The 22,247-nt window shown below is 36.4% G+C and overlaps 1 protein-coding gene across 1 annotated transcript; it reads right to left on the bottom strand.

Annotated features, from left to right (window-relative positions):
- Positions 1–1,098: 1,098 nt before the first annotated feature.
- On the bottom strand, positions 1,099–21,833 carry LOC143256482 (uncharacterized). Its single transcript, XM_076513768.1, has 3 exons — positions 21,155–21,833; positions 5,698–6,277; positions 1,099–3,505 (listed from the first exon to the last, which is right to left on the bottom strand). Exons 2-3 carry the CDS (start codon positions 6,267–6,269, stop codon positions 2,527–2,529), a joined length of 1,551 nt encoding a protein of 516 aa, XP_076369883.1. The 5' UTR covers positions 6,270–6,277; positions 21,155–21,833; the 3' UTR covers positions 1,099–2,526.
- Positions 21,834–22,247: the final 414 nt, after the last annotated feature.

The following is a 22,247-nucleotide window of genomic DNA, read 5'->3' as shown; positions in this document are numbered from 1 at the left end:
AAATATAAATTTAGAAATTCATGTAACTTGTATTGTTAAATGTGTATTGCGAAATTCCCGTCTATTCACTAAAATTCTAGAAGATTCTTGAGCGTTAGAAACAACAATATGTGTGTGTATAAAAGCACTAGCTTATTGTCATTACTGTTGTGCAGGCTGAACTTTCTAGAATATCTCCTCACACTTATATAATGTAACAAACGCGACGAGCTGGGAGACAATATATATTGTCGGTTTGTTACAGTTGGTATACTATAACTTTGGAAGCTATAACTGTGATTAGTTGTTTTTTTTAATTTCACACGAAGCTACACAAGGGCTATCTGCGCTAGCCGTCCCTAATTTTGCAGTGTAAGACTTGAGGTCATCACCATCCACCGCCAACTCTTGGACTACTCTTTTACCAACGAATAATGGGATTAACCATCATATTATAATGCCTACACGGCTGAAAAGGCAAGCATGTTTGGTGTGACCAGGATTCGAACCCGTGACCCTCGGAATTAGAGTCCAGTGCCTTAGTCACCTGGCCATGCCGGGCCCATAACTGTGATTAACTCTTATTAATCGGTAACTTCGGATATACTGACCGTGAACGTTTAAATATTTCGAACATTACAAATCGTTTAACTTCAGCGGATTAACGCCAGACACGCAGTTCTCGTGTAGCTTTGCGCGAAATTCAAAACATCAGACATTAGTATTTTTACGAAGATATTATATAACTTCACCTGTGAGAAACTCACGTGTGGTCAGTGTTAAATGAATTGTACCGATGTCAAATCGAAATTAATTCACTCATCGTGAACCTTCAATAAGATATCCAGTTCGAGGCCAGATAGAAACCTCTACATTATTTGTAAGCTTAGAAAACTTTTGTATACAAATCATTATTTGTAATGACCGCTATTTAAAATTGTATTCTTGTTTGTATGTTAAAATATATTTGTTTTAAGAAAGAAAACTGTTGTTAAGCATCATACTTCTACTTATGGTGAACTGTATATTATATGTATGATTTTTAGTTGTATGTATTTTACACTTTGTTATTAATCTCTACTGATTATTACATTAACAAAAAGTGGGAAGAGACCTGACTAAATATAATAATCATTTATTCCTTGGCTTTGATTGTTTATTCATTCAAATCTTGATAAAATGTAAAATAAGTTGTTTTTTTACTTTATGAAAAGAAACATTTAAAACTAGACGTTTCATTAATATTAACGTATTCTTACCCTTGATCCACTTGAGTGCATGAATTCACCACTCTTAACATTTATATTGTACATAAGTTATCACGGCTTAAGAACTTACCAATGTATATTTTGTAAAACATTGAAATATAACTCCTTAAATATAAATTAAATGCCTTGTAATAGCCATAACGCAGAGAACATAGAACTGCCACAATAGGCCCTCCTTGAATGCTACACTTGATATAGGTGTCGACAGCAACACTATGGTTCAGAATATTAAAACTGGAGCTGTCTGGATATTTTCTGTTCACGTTCATTACGAGTATGTCCAAACAAATATCTTCAAACACCCTTTCAGAGTCCTGAATATCAGTCTAGGAGCTTATGAACTAATCCAATGTGCTTGGTAATTGATACTCCCGAAAAGGGTCTTGTGCGTGTTCTATGGAGCTGAGGTCTGGAAATATTATTAGTCTGTTTATCACTTGCATTTCCGGATCAAGATAGAAAAAAAAGCACACAATAGGAATAAACAATACGTCCCATAAACGTTTAAATAAGGTCCAATAGCACCGAAACGGCCAACTGGTAATTGCTCCGATTTTTTAAAATATCGTACAGCATCCGAGCACCATTCCCAGTGATATACAGATATGTGAGTATATCTTATTGATGTATGTCCGTATATCATAGCAAATGCTCCTCTATACTCCTAGAAGAACAGCTGAACCTGTTCAAGAACTATACTGTCAGCATAGCGTTCTTGAAATCCAATTCTGGTGATGGTTGTCACTGTTTGTAGAGGTAGTTTAATGAAATCAAACTTTACTTTAACTTTTCTTAACACTTACCTACTAATAGTAAATATGCAGCTATTTTGTATGACATAACTCAAAACATCTGTTATGGTTTCTGTCAGTTTGAAGGGAAGAACACACTGTCAGGTCTAGGAATGCTAAGGATGAGTCTAGAAGCGAATTCGGGAAGCTAAATTCAAGCTTATTACAAATCTTACAATTTTTACTTTTGTTCTCGCATACTACAGTTTGTCAGTCTCTGCATTACTGGTTCGACAATGCTGGAGGAAAGTTGGTGCTTCTGAGTTACTCTGTCGAGTGCATATGTAGTGCGACATCAAACTGAGAGTTCTGGCTTACACACAAATCTAAAACACCATGTATTAACAAAAGATAACAGTTACATGGTTTACAGGTGGTGATTTCTTTCTTATAATACGCAATACGTTTTTTTTTCTGACATTTCAACTTAAATACAGAGTATGTTATACGCATGACACGATCTGTACTACATTTCCATTTGTTAATGGTTATAACGTTCCGAAAGCTGAACAATATGCGCTCTCAGTTATGCGTTTATCTCGTGCGACTTCTTCGTAGCTGGGAGGTGGAAAAGATTGCGCTTCTAGAACAGTTTCAACCGAAGGAGAACTGAGCAAGTCCGAGGTTTGGACATCGTGACTCTCACGAGGGAATTGTACTTCCAAATTTTGCACTAAATGTTCGTTTAGTTCTTGACTGCACATCACGTGAACTTCTGGAACGTGGCCAAGCGAGTTTTCTTGTCCTCGAAACTCTTCATAACTAGTCTCTTGCTGACTCTTTCTAAGATGTACACTGTTCCTGGAGGATGCAGTAACTATTCCAGAGGAAGACTGTTTGTCTGAAGAGATATCATCTGATTGTAGAGTACTTTCTGAAGGGTTGTTGTAGTTCACACTTTTAGCATTTCGATCGTGAACCAGATCATTTGACTTTTGAAGCACAGACGTTGAAAGAAGAGGTTCCTTTACAACAGTGATTCCAACATGCTCACCTGCGCTTCTTGCGTTAAAATTGGTTATCACTACATGTTCAGGTTCAACAGGTCTGATCAACTGGCGTGGGAAGTCATACAAACATTCTTGTTCTGGATTCCTCCCGACTCGCTGTTCCTCAGAGACCTGTGTTTCTGAATTAGCTATTTGAGTGTTTATTGTTTCAATCATCGGTTCACCTAGAGTTTCTCCACTTTCTATTAAACGCTCTTCATTCGAAATTAAAACTGTTCGAGTGTTCTCGCTGTTTGCGTAGTCCGGTAATTGAGAGCACGTCCGAGTTCCTGATTGCATATCATTCATTAGATGCTTGGTGTTCCGCTCTTCCGGTGGCCAGAGAGCAATGGTTCCGTTAATCGTTTGAAGATACGAATGACGATTTGACTGAGACTTTGGTTCATTCGCATGAACATTATCCTCTATCTGATAGTTACGGTAATCCTTCTGTGTCGTGGACTGCTCAGTGGTCCCACTAGAAAATCAAAATTGAATTTGCATATTGTCAAGAATGTGGAGAAAAAAGTATGGAACATTTTCTTGAAAAGATATAAATGTTAAATAGAATAACTATTGACCAAATTATTCTTTAATTTAGTATAAATAAAACCTAATATCAGTTACTTTATTTATTTTCTTATTCTCACCGTCTTCACCCCACCCTCACCCTCAGGGTGGTTAACTCATAGTTTGCGAACTCTCAGCTCCAAAACTGGAGTTTGATTCCTCGCAGTGGACATAACGCTATAGTCCATTACGTTGCTTTGCGCTATAAAAATACTTGCCCTCTTTAAATAAAACATATTTCGAATCTTTTACGTATTTTGTGAACGGGCCTTGTGGTCAGGACATCAGACTTGTCATAGAAGACCATTCATTATTCGTGGATAAAGAGTTGGAAGTGGGTGATATTGGCTAGCTACCTACCTTCCTGTATCACTTCAAAAGTAGGGACAACTAGTGCAAATAGTTTCGTAAAAATTCAGTAAATAAAGAACGGGAACAAAAACGGTCACGAAAGTAGTACACATTGCTAGTCCTAACAAAGTATATTGCACCTATTTAAAAAAACTGATAAAAGTTGTTTGTTGGGACTCAAACATTCTACACAACGTTTGATCTCGGAAGGAAATGTGACAAAAAATCAGATTTGGCGGGTAAAGTGGGTCTTAAGCCTAAAAGACTAAAACTAAAGTGGAAATAATATATTGATAACTTATTTTTTCAAATGTTTTGTTTTCTACTTTCTTAATTTTTAGAAATCAACTTGAAAATTATATAAATTCCAATAGAAATCTTAAAAATTTCAGAAAGAAGTGTTAAAAGACGTGCATACTTTCCAATGTCTTCTGAAAGAAGACAACAAAAATATATTTTTTTTCTACCCTTCGTGCATTGTTGAGAATTTTCCGCACGTTGTTGTGGGTTTTAGAGGTAGTTACTTGTACTATGCGCCAATTAAATTAATTTACTTTGGAACGGTAGGTTGTCCTTAGATACATTGATTCGTTTTGTTTTTTTAAATAAAACCCCACATTAATGGATTTTATACATATATTTTAATTGTTATAATGTTTAGTTGTTCTTAAGCAAAAAACTACGCACTAGATTATTTGTGCTCTACCCACAACGGGTATCGAAACCCACGTCATAAGCTTTCAGACTTACGGCTGAGCTGAAAAGGAATTTTGTACAGAGAGGTTAATGGAACTAAAATAAAACAACTGAAATAAAATAATTTTATTCAGGATTACCAAGACAAACATTAATATACAAACAATAATTTATATTAACACTTGATTTGTATTGTTGTTATTTGTAATTAAGCACAAAGTTATACAATGGGCTATCTGTGCTCTGCTCACCATGGATATCAAAATCCGGATTCTGGTGTTTTAAATCCGCATACATACAGCTGTAGGGGAGGGCTTGATTTATAAGATGTCGAAAAAACAAAGATAACATAAAAACTGTTATGTAATTGGAGAATATGTGCAATAACCTTTAAAACGAAAAAAGAAAGAAATGCTTAATAAACCTAAAACACTTTGTTTTTTTAAAAGTTACATCATATTAAAGTGCATAATCACCCTCCCTTGTTTCTTTTGAATTTCACACAAACCTACAAGAGGGCAGCGCAAGACTAAAAGGAAAGCAACTGGTCATCACCACGTACCGCCAACTCTTGGGCTACTTTAATCTTTTACCAATGAATAGTAGGATCGATCGTCCCATTATAACACCCCCACACTACTGAAACGGCGAGCATATTTGGTGTGAGGGGGATTTGAACCTGTGACCCTCAAATTAGGAGTAAAACGCCCTAACTACCTGGTCATTTCAAGCCCCACCCTCACTCTCAATTCGTTAATACTTTCATCACCAGATGATAATTTCAGGTCCACCAGTGACACACCAAAACTTCGATTCCCTGCACTGGGCACAGTAGGTTGTCCAACGTAAACAAAAAAATACTTTTCTTTGATCGCTTTATGAATTTTATCCTTTATGACGTGTCTCTCTTTTTTTAAATACATTTTGAAATGTGAAACTGATTTTCTGAAACGCTGTTTATATTTACTGAACTTTACTTTCAACTAGCGGTAGTTGTTCTCTACATTAATTCTTATTATCTTGTTTAATAGCAGAATAAAACCAATATTTTACCTAACGAACTCCAGCGAAGAGTTGGAAAAGACTTCACTTAGTCTGGCGGCAATATTCCGGGTGTCTGCGACGGAACATTCCACATCAACTGGTAACAACACGTAATTCTGGCCATTAATGTTGAAATTCGATACAGAGGTTATAGACGTTGGGCGATTGGAGTCTCCTGGAACAGTATCATACCCAGGGAAGTGGAAAGGTGTCATGTTTAACGAAAGTTGACTGGTAGAGCAAGCATCCCTCAGAGTTGGTGCCGATGGAATCGACTGGTCGGTGGGAATCTGACCATGCTTCTTCGGCTTTTCTCTTTCTTCCATCTTCGGTCGTTGATGATTCTGGTTGGTACTGGAACCGCAGAAGTGAAGTGCTGCTCCGAGGAGCGCCAGAATAGCTCCAATGGCCGAAACGACTAACCACATATAATCCCACCGATAAAAAGCCAGACAAATCCCACCGATAATTAGTACACAGGCTAAGATACCCAGAACATAGGATGTACACAACTGTGTGTTACACTGGTTATCGGAGTCTTTCTCCCACGGTCCGCCGTTCTCTCTTGCTGTAGACGCCATCTATATATCTGAAATCAAATTAACAATTAAAACACGAGAAAGACCAAAATGTTAATACTGTTTCGATACCTCGTATTAGAGAAGAAAAGTAAGTCACGATTCTGTTGCTTTGTCATTCTTACTTTCTAAGTCTGTTAAGTTAACGTGTTTATCTTCTCAAAGGTAGAAAAAAACACGAAAAAAAACGTGGTATTAACATATTTTGGGGGCAAATTTTAATACCAACATCTGTTTATCCAAGTCTGGTGCAATACGTTTCCGGAAACACTCGGATTTTATTATCTACAATGTATTCCTACGTAAACATAACAAGAGTTAATAAGACGTCTGAAGAGACAGCCCCTATACGGCGACATTGTTTGAATACACTTTATCACCTAGACATAAAAGTAAAACATTGAAATGTCATTTCAAGACACTATACCAATCAGACAGTGCACTGCCATGGATATAAGAAAGTCATCTGTTAATTTATTTTTCTTTGGAAACTTCAAGAATTACTAGACGATTTATTCGAATACCAATCGCATGTCACAAGCTCTTCAAGTTACTTCGCATTTAAGCGCTCTTGTGAAACAAAATGAAGGAGATAGGTTTCTGTCATGTCCTTTGTTCTCAGATTTTACAGGTATCATGCATTATAAACGTGATTCCTCTAGGTCATCAACTGACTACCCAGTGCTAAAAACGTTGTTTCAACCCTCGTGATGGGCACAGCATAGCTAGCCCATTGTGTAGTTTTGTATTTAACAAACTTGTTCACCTGGTTCCTTTTATAACATGGAAGTTGCATGGCGTTAGAGGAAAACAAATTGTTTTGATATGTTCTGGTCACCTTTGACCTCTCTGTGTAAGTTTTGTCCAGTTTAACTCTTGTCTGTACATTTAAAAAACGGGGCAAAGATTGAAAACCAAATATTTCTTTCACATACAATCAGCTAAAGTTGTTTACTGACTAATGAATCACATGATGCACAGCGTATTCTCATATACTTATCTTCACTGACTACAAAATCATTTTGTGTAAAACGTTCTCTCATATACTTATCTTTACTGACTACAAAAATCATTTTGTGCAAAACGTTCTCTCATATACTTATCTTCACTGACTACAAAATCATTTTGTGTAAAACGTTCTCTCATATACTTATGTTTACTGACTACAAAAGCACTTCGTTCACAAAGTACTCTGGTATACCTATGTTAACCGAGTACAACAGCACTGTGACATTATCCCATACGATGTGTAACACATTAATCGACAGTTGCTTGAAGTGCACGAGCATTGATGTTTAATTAAACTCGTATATTTTCAATTAACTTCAAGGACAAGACTTGAACATAAATAATGGAATACAAACCCAAACCTGTATATATTAACATTTTGCTTTAAGACAAGTCGAAAAGATGTCTGGTTATCAATTATCTTCATATCTCATACACGACCGCACTGAAAGATGACGGTTGTATACCAGCCCACACAAACAACCACGCTCGACACATGCGCCACATATCATCACAACATAATTATATTTTTTGTTCTTCTAGTGGGCTCTCACTGATGCTACATTATATATGTTTTCTAAATTCACTTCTCTGACCCATGACTCACACGTGATTGTTTTAATAAAAATCAATATTCCTGTTGGTCAAATAATCAGATAACTGGATCGATCTTTCGCATATCTTAAGTGATGCGTTTGTGTGGTGTTACAAAACACAAAATTAACTGTAGGGTGCTCGATAGGGCGCAGATTTGCGCCGCATAGCGTTAATCATAGTCGGCTCTAAAAACAACAAAAATGGCCCTGCATGGCCAGGTGGGTTAATGCGTTCGACTCGTAATCTGAGAGTCGCGGTTCGAATCCCGTCGCACCAAACATGCTCGCCCTTTCAGCCGTGGGGGCGTTATAATGTGAGGGTCAATCCCACTATTCGTTAGTAAAAGAGTAGCCCAAGAGTTGGAGGTGGGTGGTGATGACTAACTGCCTTCTCTCTAGTCTTACACTGCTAAATTAGGGAAGGCTGGCGCAGATAATCCTCGAGTAGCTTTGCGCAAAATTCCAAAACTCAGTATACAGAACTAAGTTCTAACAAGCTTTTTACTTCTTAATACTTTTGTAAAACAACTCATGTAAACGTTGTGGAAGATATCGCCTGACGAATCCATCCGATGTATCGGGTTTGTTTGTTTTTTGGTGTTTTTTAACTGGACCTGGGAGGGTCAGGTACATCTTTGACTTCTTCCTTCATATCCTGAATTTTGTGCAAAACTACTCGATAAATATATTCGTTAATCTTCCCTAATTTAGCAGTAACAGACTAGAGGGAAGGCAGCTAGTCAACAATACCCATCGCCAAATCTTGGACTACTGTTTTGTTTTTGAATTTCGCGCAAAGCTACGCGAGGGATATCTGCGCTAGTCGTCCATAATTTAGCAGTGTAAGACTAGAGAAAAAGCAGCTAGGCATCACCATCAACCGCCACTCTTGGGCTACTTATTTGCCAACGAATAGTGGGCTTGATCGTAACATTATAACGCTCCCACGGCGGAAAGGGCGTTCATGTTTGGTGTGACGGGGATTCTAGCCCGTGACCCTCGGATTACGAATCGAGCGTCTTAACCATCTGGTCAAGCCGAGCCCGTTTCAATGGTAATAAATAACCCTTCACAAAATGTCTTTTGACCTACTTTTTAGGTTTAAAAAGGTCGAACGTCAACTAATCACGCCGCCTCGCAGTTCAACAATTCATTCAGCCATCTGATCAAGTTTCTTCGCATGTCATTCACATCGTACATAATAATAAATCGTGATGACGTCATTCTCCAAAGCTTAATGTTTGTCGTAGTTGGTTTTTGTCTTAATATGCCTTACAAAGTTAAAAGTGAGCTGTCTCTGTTGGGTCAAAGCAGTTATTGAGCTCCGAATGTTAGAGTTATAAACCCTCAAGTTTATGATGAACCACCGCATACTAAAATGTATATTTTATTTTTTTCTATGACTTCAGACTTGAAATTTTCCTCTAAAATACACTTACATTAAAGTTATTTTCAAATGTTTAATATGATGCGAGTCCGGTTCGACCAGGTGGTTAAGTGGCGCGCGACTCGTAATCTGATGGTCGAGGGTTCAAATCACTTTTACATCAAATGCTGTAGAGGCGTTATAATATTCAGTCAATCTCACTATTCGTTGGTAAAAGAGAAGCCGAAGAGTTGGCGGTGGATGATAATGACTAGCTGCCTTCCTTCTAGTCTTACATTGCTAAATTAGGGACGGCTAGCGCCAACAGCCCTCGCATAGTTCTGCACGAAAATCAAATAGAAACAAACAATATGATGCGATTCTTAAAGATTAATACAAAGTATTTTTAATGTTACAGAGATTGTCATTGAGCTTAGAAACAATGCATCGCATGAATGAAGATATAGAGTTCTGAAACAGTTTCTAGTACTTTTAAAACATTTTTTGAGATGTACTGCGGCAGAAACGTATTTAAAACAGTGTAGCTTCAAGTAATAGTTTTAATCATCATACAACTATAAATTTCTGCTAAAAAACGAATCAGTTCTGCTTAAAGAAGTAGAAAAACAATGGAAGAAACTTATTCACGTGCAGTTGACGTCTGTAAACCTGACCCCTGGTGGCTTATACGGCAAGGCTTATTAAGCTAGAAAACAACTGAGCTCGATCCTTATGATGGACATAAAACACACAGCCCATATTTTCAGCTTCGTCCTTAAGAACTGGGAGACTTTACAACTCGTACATTTGAATATAATATATATATTTAAATTTACAGCAAAGTTGCTGAAATTCATATTTCTTTAAAAATACGGAGTTTAGTTTCAGTAATTTATAATATGAAGCTTATTTTTATTTATTATGTAAACAGCATCCACAGTTACTTTATTATGTAAACATCATTCACAGTTACTTTATTATGTAAACAGCATCCACAGTTACGTTATTATGTAAACAACATCCACAGTTACGTTATTATGTAAACAGTATCCACAATTACGTTATTATGTAAACAGCATCCACAGTTACGTTATTATGTAAACAGCATCCACAGTTACTTTATTATGTAAACAGCATCCACAGTTACGTTATTATGTAAACAGCATCCACAGTTACTTTATTATGTAAACAGCGTCCACAGTTATAAACGCATTTGGATTCGGGTTCATATTATATTCCAGGAACATTCAACAGTAGCACCTGTGATGGAAATCAGTTCGATATTTCATTTCAGTCGACTTTCAACGTTTAGTAAACAGGTGTATAAAAAATGGATATTTAAAACAGTGTTGTTTCAAGTAGAAACGGAGGAACTCGGTAAGTTTCACCTGGTGAAATTCAATTAAATATTAGAAGTAAAATAAAACAAAAACCATGAATATTTCACATACTGAAATTATGAAAAAACTGAATTTTCTTAAACAGCCTCTGTACAGCCCGACCGAGGAAAGCTGTAAATAGTTTGATTGCTAACGTAATTATTATAAAAGTAACACAAAATTTCTTTGTGTTTCATATAAGCGTGATTTTGAGGGAAAGAATGCAATATTAAGTGATAAGTTCACTAGTAACTGGTGATAAAAGTGCAGTGGTTGCTTGAACGCAGGGTTCTTGTCTGAACTTTAATTGAGTCCATACTGTTTAACAATGCAACAAAAATAAATGACTTATTTAACGTAACAATTAAACGAACAGTGACAATTCAGTTAAACAAACAAGTGGCACAGTCTTTGTAGATGCTGAGAAATTTTTATCGAGCGAAATCTAGAAAACAAATCTGAGTAGAGAGAGAGGAAAGCCACAATATGCTTAACGAATAGGTTCGAACACCCCACTGCATCGTATATTTGTTAATGGTGTAACCAGTTGTATTTGTAACATAATTAACCCATTGCAATTAGAGGAATGACGGACTCTGCAATATGTATCGAAACCGCTAACGACTAATACAATTAAGCACAAAGTTTCACATTGGGCTTTCTGTGCTCTGCCCACTACGGGTATCGAAACACGGGTTTTAGCATTGTAAGTCAGCAGGTATACCGCTACGCCAATGGGGAGGGAAGGGGGGGGTAAAGGAAGGTATTCTACAAATTTTATCTTAGCTGCTAAACGACTAATACTAATATTGAAACTTCTAACAGAAGCCTAGGGAATTTTCTAGCGACACCTTCCACGAGATAATCTACAAATATCAAAGATGTATTCTTTAACATTGAACTTTATATATAGTCAAAACATCAGAGAAATCTAAAAACTAGCATACGTAAGTTTTAACAGTGCAATACTGTGAGCAGTTGTGTAAGTTTGAATGTAGATTTAAGTGTCATTTTAAATTTCAAGAAAAAATAATGAAACTGAGAATCACTGGTGTCACTAACGTTCACTGTGATAATTTTAGAACAATGAAACAGATAGTCAATGGATTGGTTGTTTGTTTGATTAAAAAAAGAAACAGATAGTCAGTGGATTGGTTGTTTGTTTGATTAAAAAAAGAAACAGATAGTCAGTGGATTGGTTGTTTGTTTGATTAACAATGAAACAGATAGTCAGTGGATTGGTTGTTTCTTTGATTAACAAAGAAACAGATAGTCAGTGGATTGGCTGTTTGTTTGATTAACAAAGAAACAGATAGTCAGTAGATTGGTTGTTTGTTTGATTAACAATGAAACAGATAGTCAGTGGATTGGTTGTTTGTTTGATTAACAAAGAAACAGATAGTCAGTGGATTGGTTGTTTGTTTGATTAACAAAGAAACAGATAGTCAGTAGATTGGTTGTTTGTCTGATTAACAAAGAAACAGATAGTCAGTAGGTTGGTTGTTTGTCTGATTAACAAAGAAACAGATAGTCAGTGGATTGGTTGTTTGTTTGATTAACAAAGAAACAGATAGTCAGTGGATTGGTTGTTTGTTTGATTAACAAAGAAACAGATAGTCAGTAGATTGGTTGTTTGTTTGATTAACAATGAAACAGATAGTCACTGGATTGGTTGTTTGTTTGATTAACAATGAAACAGATAGTCACTGGATTGGTTGTTTGTTTGATTAACAATGAAACAGATAGTCTCTGGATTGGTTGTTTGTTTGATTAACAATGAAACGAATAGTCACTGGATTGGTTGTTTGTTTGATTAACAATGAAACAGATAGTCACTGGATTGGTTGTTTGTTTGATTAACAATGAAACAGATAGTCTGGATTGGTTGTTTGTTTGATTAACAATGAAACGAATAGTCACTGGATTGGTTGTTTGTTTGATTGACAATAAAACAGATAATCACTGGATTGGTTGTTTGATTATTTTGAATTTTGCGCAAAGCTACTAGAGGGCTATCTGCGCTAGCCGTTCCTAATTTAGCAGTGTAAGACTAGAGGTAAGGCAGCTAGTCATCACCACCTACGGCCAACTCTTGGGCTACTCTTTTACAAATGAATAGTGGGATTGACCGTCAAATTATAACGCCTCCACAGCTGAAAGGGCGAGCACCTTTGGTGCGACCCTCGGATTACGAGTCAAACACCATAACACACTTGGCCATGCCGGGCCCAGATGGGGTGGATAGTCAGTGGATGGTAATATAGCGCGTGCAGCTAAATTTGGGGGAAGTTGTGGTTGATGAAAAACTTTGGACATTATGCGCCAATAAATTTTCAATGACAAGAGAGCCAAAGATCAAACTTTTATGTTTTATTAATACTTCTATTTCTCAATTATTACATGGTTTCTGAAGCCTTTTTAGAATTTTGCAAATGACTTGTCGGGATGTTTGAAAAATATGACTGTTTTGAAAATGAACCAAGCACGAAATTATAATGCATATTTGTTTCATTATTACTAAAAATAAGATACTGGTAGGAATTTGCTTTGTCAGTTAGACATGTGTAATATTTGGGTATATAATTAATTTAATAGAAATTATAACTTTTCGAAACAGGAAGTCAAAATGATGTGGTTTATTTAGCAATTTGCGCAAAGCTACACTAGGGCTATCTGAGCTAGTCGTTCCTAATTTAGCAGTGTAAGACTAGAGAGTGGGCAATTCGTCATCACCACTCACAAATCTTAGGCTACTCTTTTATCAATAAACAGTGGAATTGGCGGAAATATTTGTAGAGACAAGGGTTCGAACGCGCAACCCGCAAAATGCGACTTAACCATGCCAGTTCCAATAACATTCAAATTTTAATTCTTTATTCTATACGAGTAACGTTTTTAGTCAATGTAAGTCAATATGCTACTTTTTATTAAATTAGCATTTTTTTCCCATTATTTTAGCTTTCCAGTACACAACTGTTTCTTTATTTTGATTACCAATTTTACTGGTACAAGTACAGTAGACCCGCCAAAGCAAGGTAGTTAAGGCACCCGGCTTGCAATCCCAGGGTCGCGGGTTCGCATCCCCGTCGCGCCAAACATGCTCGCCCTTTCAGCCGTGAGGGCGTTATAATGTTTCAGTCAATCTCACTATTCGTTGGTAAAAGAATAGCCCAAGAATTGGCGGTGGGTGGTGATGACAAGCTGTCTTTCCTCTAGTCTTACACTGCTAAACTAGGGACGGCCAGCGCAGATAGCCCTCGTGTAGTTTTGAGCGAAATTCAAAACAAAGCAAGTAAAGTAACATATATATATAAAACACCTTTTTATATCTTCACGTTTTCAATGCCCTGTTACAAATACCGGTATCATGTCACATAAATCTGTTTTCCGTGCTAGAAAAAAAAAATTACCTTCAGGGAGCGTAGTCTTTACCCAAGATAAACTACATACCAGTGGCAACAAATATAAAATAACTACTGCCGGTGTGTTGACAAAGCCAATTGTTTTGATCGTAATGCGCATGCGTGCAACACAGACGAGATTTGGAAAGTTCAACGTCCTAAAAGAACAACATAGGTTTACAAACAACAATATTCTAATAAAGCACCTAATCTCTCTTTCACATCCTTTAGGTATGTAAGAGATTAACGATATATTAGTTTAATTACGTCCTGTTGTTTTTAAAAGTGGAAAGATAAATGGTAGGATATCCTCATATAAGTATCAAAAGGGGTAGTATTTGGTTGATATACTTAATGTTCTAACAACTGATGATAAAACCGTTGACTGATATAATATAATGACTTTTAATTACTCACCATTGTTTTTCGTAACAGTACTATAGTCTATATTTGATTCACATTTCTACAACGTCAAACAAAACAGAGTTCTTATGATGTGAACGTCTAAGCTGGAAAGTATTATTTATCGGTAGATTATTTTTAAATTACATAATAATAGTACTAATAAGATACCCTGTTGACTCAGCAGTAAAATTGTGGGCTTATAACGCTAAATATTGGGTTTTGATACTCGAAGTAAGCAGAGCACAGGTATTTTAGTGTGTAGCTTTAAACTTAACAACAATTAATAATAACATTTATTACGTTTTGTTTATAGGGCTTTCAGTAAAAGGGATATAATAACATTTAAGCCTCACACTTTGCATCTTGTTTTCTGCTGCTACCGACGAGGCTTTTTGCCTAATACTAAAGTTCACCAGGTTGGTTGGATTTACCCTCACACAAAGCCGCAGTCGAAACGCTTTTTACATCATCCATTAAAGAAACATCAAGCTTAAATGTGGATAGAGAAACTTTACTAATTGTTGATCGGTAATATCATCATAGTTTAATGAAACTCTTGCTTATATGATACGGCAAAAAAAAATTTATTACGCAATGTGCAACCTCCAACTTCGCAAAATTTTTATCCTGTGTGCACGTATATTTGCAATAAGGATCAAGATTTTCCCCGTTTCGCCTTCCTTTCCTGTCACAGAGAACCTTTTTTTTTTATTATTCTCAAGGTGCAGATATGATGTTATAAGTACGTCACACGCGGATCTAATGCACTGGCAACATCTGTATAAATATAATATTACTGTCTGTTGCATGTCCATGTAAATAGTTCGCAAGGTGTGGATTCACCAAAATTGGTATGAAGGTTTGTTGAATCTATGAGGTGATAAATGAAAATTTATGGTTTCATATTTTGTATTTTGCTGTTTTTATGGGCGTTTGGTTGTTGTTGTTTTTTAATTATATATAAAGGAAACTACTTTTCATGTCCTAAGATAACCTTTCATTAATCATGAACTTGTATAACTTCTGTCCAGGGTACAGGTACCCCAGCTAGTATGTAGTAATAATTATTTGGTGAGAGCTGTTTCTCTGCAAGTGTGAAGGGATAAGACCCCATTAACAATACTTTCGATTCGCTCAACGGAATTTGATAACGACAATACCAACAAATCTAGAGAGGTTAACTGTCCTGTTGTGATTAACACAGATGCTAGAGAGGTTAACTGTCCTGTTGTGATTAACACAGATGCTAGAGAGGTTAACTGTCCTGTTGTGATTAACACAGATGCTAGAGAGGTTAACTGTCCTGTTGTGATTAACACAGATGCTAGAGACGTTAACTGTCCTGTTGTGATTAACACAGATGCTAGAGACGTTAACCGTCCTGTTGTGATTAACACAGATGCTAGAGACGTTAACTGTCCTGTTGTGATTAACACAGATGCTAGAGAGGTTAACTGTTCTGTTGTGATTATCACAGATGCGATTATTAATAAAGTTTGTGAATAATCTTAATTAATTAAGTATTTACTAACAGGTTTTGTTAAGCGTATCACCAGTTGGTCTACATTTTACTCAGAACTAAATTAGGCTACGACGTTATCATAACAAACAATTATAGTCTGATCAAAACGCATCACAACAGTTTCTGAGTTGCACGATAAAAGTTCAGGCCCGGCATAGCCAGGTGGTTAGGGCGCTCAACTCGTAATCTGAATGTCGCGGGTTCGAATCCCTTTCACACCAAATACGCTCGCCCTTTCAGCCGTTGGAGCGTTAGTATACGACGGTCCCACAATTCGTTGGTAAAAGAGTAGCCCAAAAATTGACGGTGGGTGGCGATGACTGGCTGCCTTTCTACTAGTCTTACACTACTAAATTAAGGATAGCGAATGCAGATAGCCCTCGTGTAGCTTTGCGCGAAATTCAAACCAAACAAACGATATGTGTTCTATTTTAGTTTGTCTTAAATGAATAACTAAATATCAAATTCTCACAGTTTAGCCTAGTAAAAGGATATTTTGAAACGGTAACTTCATTTTCTTCAGTTTGCTGACATGCACAAAGCTACGCAGTGAACTATTTGCCCATTGTAGGTATCGAAACCTTATTTTCATTATGATAAGCGAAGATATTTTTCTGTGGTAAAGAGGCTTATGAATGAAGAAGTATCGCTGAGCCACTGAAGAGCTTCGCAACAGTAATAGATAAATATTCTAGTAAATTCTGATACATATTTTGTTTTAATAGATGCTCGTTACTGTACGACAGTGACGAAGTTCGTGTGATGTAACAAGCATGTTCGAATCAACTTATCTGAGCTGTTTTTTTTTTTTTTCTCTGATAATATTCGCAAGACTCTAGATCAGAAAGACTATATATTAACATACATAAAAAGTACACGCGTTTGCTCTTAGATAAGAGACCTTTTAAGCTAGCTTTGGCGCTAACTGGATTTGTTTTATTTAAACGTAAACCTGCATATCGAGCTATTTGAGCTGTGCCCAATGTAAGGATCGAACCCTAATTTTAATGTTATTAGCTGCCGCGCTTGCCGCTGAGCTATGGTGTGTACGGGCTGTGGTTTATTACTGCATCAAGTCTTCTTCCTGGAAGAATCAGTTAGGAAAAACTTTACTTCCGGGGAAAAATTTTCAGTTGCGCAAAACAGTTGTCTAGAATTCCCAGCCATTTAAACGCAACGCTTGTCGGTACACAATCCCAGGCACTTAAACTCTCTTCAATACAAAAAGTTCTCAGCTCAACAAGCACTTCTCATTATAGGACACTTAATCTACTATTTAAGTTACTCTACTAAAACTAAACCGTGAGTATCGACCATAGAGAAATGACAATGTCCAAAATTCAGTAAACGAAGGCACATTTAAGTATATATTGGCCAATAGCGATCGAGAAGAAACCAAGAGTTTATTGAAAGGAAACATTCCGCCATTGGCTGGCGAGGAAATGACGTACACATACATGTACGAATGACTTCCTGCGTTTTAAATGTAGCTTTTTACGTGCCTACCAATAAACTAGCTTGTTTCGTTGGTATTCCCACTAATTTGATAACTTTCCGTGTATTTTAAACGCCTTATGCTCACAAACGGCATGGTTCTCAGGGACCCATACGGTTCAAGCATAGATCCTTAATTTGAACCACAGAGCGGAGAAAATGCAACTAGTCGCTAGCGTTTGTAGCCTAAAGCCTGGGATTGTCTAAAAATGAGAAGTGTGGTAGAAACACGATTCTTCCATTCCTCGTGCAGGGTTGGCTCAAGGCAAGCTTGAAGGGCTGAAAGACCCCACCGAAAAATTTTAGGGGCGTAACATTGTAGAAACATTAATAAAAATACTAACGAGCAGAGAGAAGGGGGGGGATATTTGTAGTGACGGTTTGTGTGCACAACTTAAATCAACATCACATCAAACACATTCAAACACAGATAAAACTAATTCCATACCTGTGAAAACCAATTTTTTTTTCCCCATTACGTTTATTGCTCTAATAGTTTTATGAACTTCACCCGTTAGTGTGGTAAGTGTGGGGAAAAAATCGTTTTAGAAAATAAGATTGATAAAAAAACAAACACATTTTTGTATTCCACAGTCCAAAGAGATAGGTAAACCTTCAATAATTACAATCGCGAAATGAGTACCCTTCCCTGTTAACAAGGTGAAAATAAATAAAGTCACAGGATAAAAAGTCATATTTTATCTAAATACCATAAAGAATTAAAGTTATAAAACAAAAAATGACTTCTACACATTGAGAGCAGAAATTATCTTTCTGTTAAACAAAGACCTGCAAAAGGAACTTTACGCAGCAGTACTTGCAAATTTACCACTTTTTACTTGGATTCGTTAACAATACTCCAGTCGTAATCCTAAAGTTATCATTATTAGAATACATCGAATCACAAGATAAGTTCTCCACCCTATCCACATAATATCCCTCGAGCAGAACCAATCAAAGACAAGGTCAGGAGGGACATTTGGTCTGAGACTCAAATATATACACTTGTTAATTTTTGGCATCATTTATTAAAATTTGCGACTTATTATTTTTTTTATATGCCTTCCTCTAAACTGTATTTAACTTTTTAACGAGCTAATACTGGTTTTACTTTATTTTCATGTATTTTCATTTTTTTTTAATATCCATTATGGTCAAAGTCCTCAAAAGCTGGAAGTGATCGTACACGTTCCACTGTGGGGCTGTATTTATGTATAAAAACATTAATCAATATTTCAAACTAAAGAAAGCTTTTTTTTTCTCTCTCTCTCTCTCTATGGTGGCGAAATAATAACCTATTTATAACTTGGGAAGTGAATATTCTACAGAACTGAAAGCTATGTATCACAAGTGCGATGCACTATATCCTGTGATAGTTTTCATAATTCTTTGTTTTTTTATTTCGCGCAAAGCTACACGAGGGCTATTTGCGCCAGCCGTCTCTAATTTAAGAGTGTAAGCCTAGAGGGAAGGAATCTAGTCATCACCACCCACCGCCAACTCTTGGATTACTTACTAACGAATAGTGGGATTGACCGTCATATTATAACACTCCCACTGGTGAAACGGCGAGCAGGTTTGGTGCGACGAGGATCCGAACCCGCGAGCCTCAGATTAAAAGTCGAACGTCTTAACCACCTAGCCATGCTGCCTCGAAAATATTGAATTATCAATCAACAATATACGAGAAAAATGAAATATACCCAATATTGGATGTGGTAAAGAAATACAATATACGTTCTCGACAAAGAAAGAAAAAAAAGCTGATTTTTTGTGTTGTTATTTTCTTTTTTTAAGTGTAAGGATTGAACCTATCGTATGATCAGTTACATTGAGCCATTTAAGTAACAACTCACGAGCACTGCAGTTGGCCACCATCGGTCTTTATTTGTTAATATATCCACAATACCAGTTACTTCTACGTGTCAAGCGAACAGCATTCCACAAAACTCTGTCGTTGAAACGTCTACAACGTAACCAAAGACTCGTAACTTCTGACGACAGAATCGCTACACAGTTATTTGGTCTTTAATTAAGCAGGAATATGTTTTGAAGATTATAAATCATTTATTAACTATACACAGAACATTCTTGGATGTAGTTTACAAATGTCTATTGTCTGTGAACCCTTAAAGAAAGTAACAGTATTACACTGTTCTTTTTTCTTTTAAAGAGAAGCACTAAATAGTGCAAAATTTTTTGTTTATCTTTCAGGTTTTACTTTTTTCTTTAAGTTAATGTTAAGAACGAGCTCACTTCGTCATTTTTTGTTAACTACACAACCTAAGAGTCGCGTATTCAAATCCCTATATCCGAAGACGTAATTTCAGCCTTTGGAGCGTTAGTATACAAAGGTCAATCCCTCTATTGGTTGGTAAAAGAATAGCCCAAAAGTTGACGGTAGGTTATGTTGACTAGCTGCCTTCCCTCTCTTCTATCACTGCTAAATTAGGGATGGTTAGCGGACATATTTCTGGAGTAGCTTTGCGAGAAATTCATAACAAAACTAAATGTTTTATGTTGTTGGCTATCCTTGTATTCTCATCATACATGTGTATAGTTCATGTTTGTGTATTTAAACTAACTAGACACTCTACAGCTTTAGAGATAAAAAAAACTTTTAACAGTCTGTCCAGCTGTCTGTTTAATGAGTGGAATAACAGTTACCTTGTCTGTCTGTGAATCCGAAAATTCGTTGCCGCATAATTTGGGCCTGTGGGAGCATTATATATAAGAAACGATCAAATGTTACAGTTCCGATTAAATAGGCTTAAATGTCGACGAAGTGTGCTGTTGACTAACTACTTTCCCTCTAGTCTATCAGTAGGAAACTAGGGCTGGTTACACGTGGATAGCCCTAATGTTGGTTTGTGAAAATTTTGAAACAACCAACCAGCTGACTGACAAGTGTAATCTTGCATAGAACTTTAACTGCTACAACACGTGCTTGAATTTCATTAAGAATTAATTAATTTCTTAAGAATTAATCAATGATTTTGTTTAAAGGGCTCATGTTATTTATTTCTCAACTTGAAAAGAAAAAATCCTATTACTTGGCAAATACACTAAATCCAGTTTTTGCTTGCTTGTTTGGAATTTCGCGTTAAGCTACACAAGGTCTATCTGTCCCTAACTTAACATTGAAAGACTAAAGGGAAGGCAGCCAGTCATCACTAGTCACCGTCAACTCGAGCTATTTTTTTTTTACCAACAAATAGTGGAATCGAGTGAAACATGACAATGCGCATCCGTATTTCATGAACGAACTTGAAGAAAGTCCTGGAATAACATTACTAATGGCTAAGGACCGTCAGGTTCAAGTAGTTTCATTAAAATTATCGAAGTTTTCTCATCTCAAGACAAACTCCGACCTCAAGTTTCACAAATTCCTATGCATTTTCATAATTAAAAAAAAAAAAAACTAGCAAGATTTTTGAAACTGTAATAATTAAATTATTTCTCGGGAGATTTCTTCTTGTGGGTCTAACTGAAGCTGCTAAATATATTTAAAAAAGAACGTCTGATAACATGAATAAACAATTTCAGATTTAGGGCACATTACGACGAAACTAAAACAAAATAAAAACAAGTCCACTATGATGAAGAGTTGTACTATTCGAAGTGATAATTTTTTCTACCTTCTCCAAAAGAGTTAAACCTACGTGTACAATAGATAACACAAGTTACTATACAGTGTAGATGTCAATATGTTCTTACCAGTTACTTGGTGTCGTTTCCAGAAGTACTAAGATCCGATGTTGCAAGAAAGAATGAGTTTACGCTGGAAAAAGTTCGAGATGCAACAATCTTTTTAAGGACTGGTTGTATTTAGTCTTCAGTAGGTTAAACTGGTAGATCGATGAACACTAACCTTTAAATTCTGTAACAGCAAACCTGTCACTGAAGAAATTCGAATTGTTTCTGTACTGTAGATAAAATATAGTTTATTTACACAGCAAGAGTTTACACTAAGGCATTGTGTTTAGATCTGAGGGTTAGATGCAGGTTGGTCGGTTTTTATCCGATTTCTTTGTAACGTCACGAGTTGGCGAAAACTGGTAACAGTCGTCAAGCAACTTAGTAAAGCATGTTTATCACGACTGAAAAAAACAACAAGAACTGTTCTTAATATATTAATTTTTTAAACACATTCGCCGTTATTTTAACCAAACATATTTTTCCAATTTTTCGCCAATCGCACTATTTGCAGTATAAACTTAAGACACTATAAAGCCTTTTAAATCATCCACATTGGTTGCAGAGCGTACTTAAACGTGCCCGTCTTTCTGCAGTAAAGTGTGTTACGCTGTTCAAGATGTTTGTTAACTCCGAATTACGTCACATTTCCTGGATTCTTAGACAAGCATGAACTGGGAAACCGAAGGCGTTCAGTCTTTGTAATTAAAACAATCGTTGTATAAAAAGGGCGTCGTTGTTTTAGAGCATGCTTTACTGTGATTAGTCACTTCTATGGAACAATAAATCTCTGAGGAAGTGGAGTTGTTTGTAGAGGAAGTGTGGGGATGGAAGGGACTGCTCGGGGGGGAGGGGAGAAGTGGTGAATGGCCACTCATAGTTTTAGCTATCACTTTCAGTCTGTCTGGCATGCCCTCATGGTTAGATTGCTGCGCTCGAAATCTTCTGGTCGAGGGTTCGAATCCCATCACCCAACATACTCAGCTTTCCCATAGTGGAAGCGTTGTATTGTGACTATCAACCCCACATTTCGTTTTTAATGAGGGACGACAGCTCTCGAATTTCAACAAATAAAAACCCTTTAAACTTCACTGTCATGATAAAATAACTCAAA

This window comes from Tachypleus tridentatus, chromosome 7 (assembly GCF_004210375.1).
Source record: "Tachypleus tridentatus isolate NWPU-2018 chromosome 7, ASM421037v1, whole genome shotgun sequence".
NCBI lineage: Eukaryota > Metazoa > Arthropoda > Merostomata > Xiphosura > Limulidae > Tachypleus > Tachypleus tridentatus.
The sequence above is the reverse complement of the archived record's forward strand: the minus strand, read 5'-3'. Positions and strand labels throughout refer to the sequence as shown.

Excerpts from the sequence above, each read along its gene's own strand:
- LOC143256482 (XM_076513768.1), bottom strand. The coding sequence starts at position 6,269 with ATGGCGTCTACAGCAAGAGAGAACGGCGGACCGTGGGAGAAAGACTCC. Across the intron at positions 3,506-5,697 it reads TCTTCGCTGGAGTTCGTTAG|TGGGACCACTGAGCAGTCCA; the intron begins GTAAAATATTGG and ends TTGATTTTCTAG.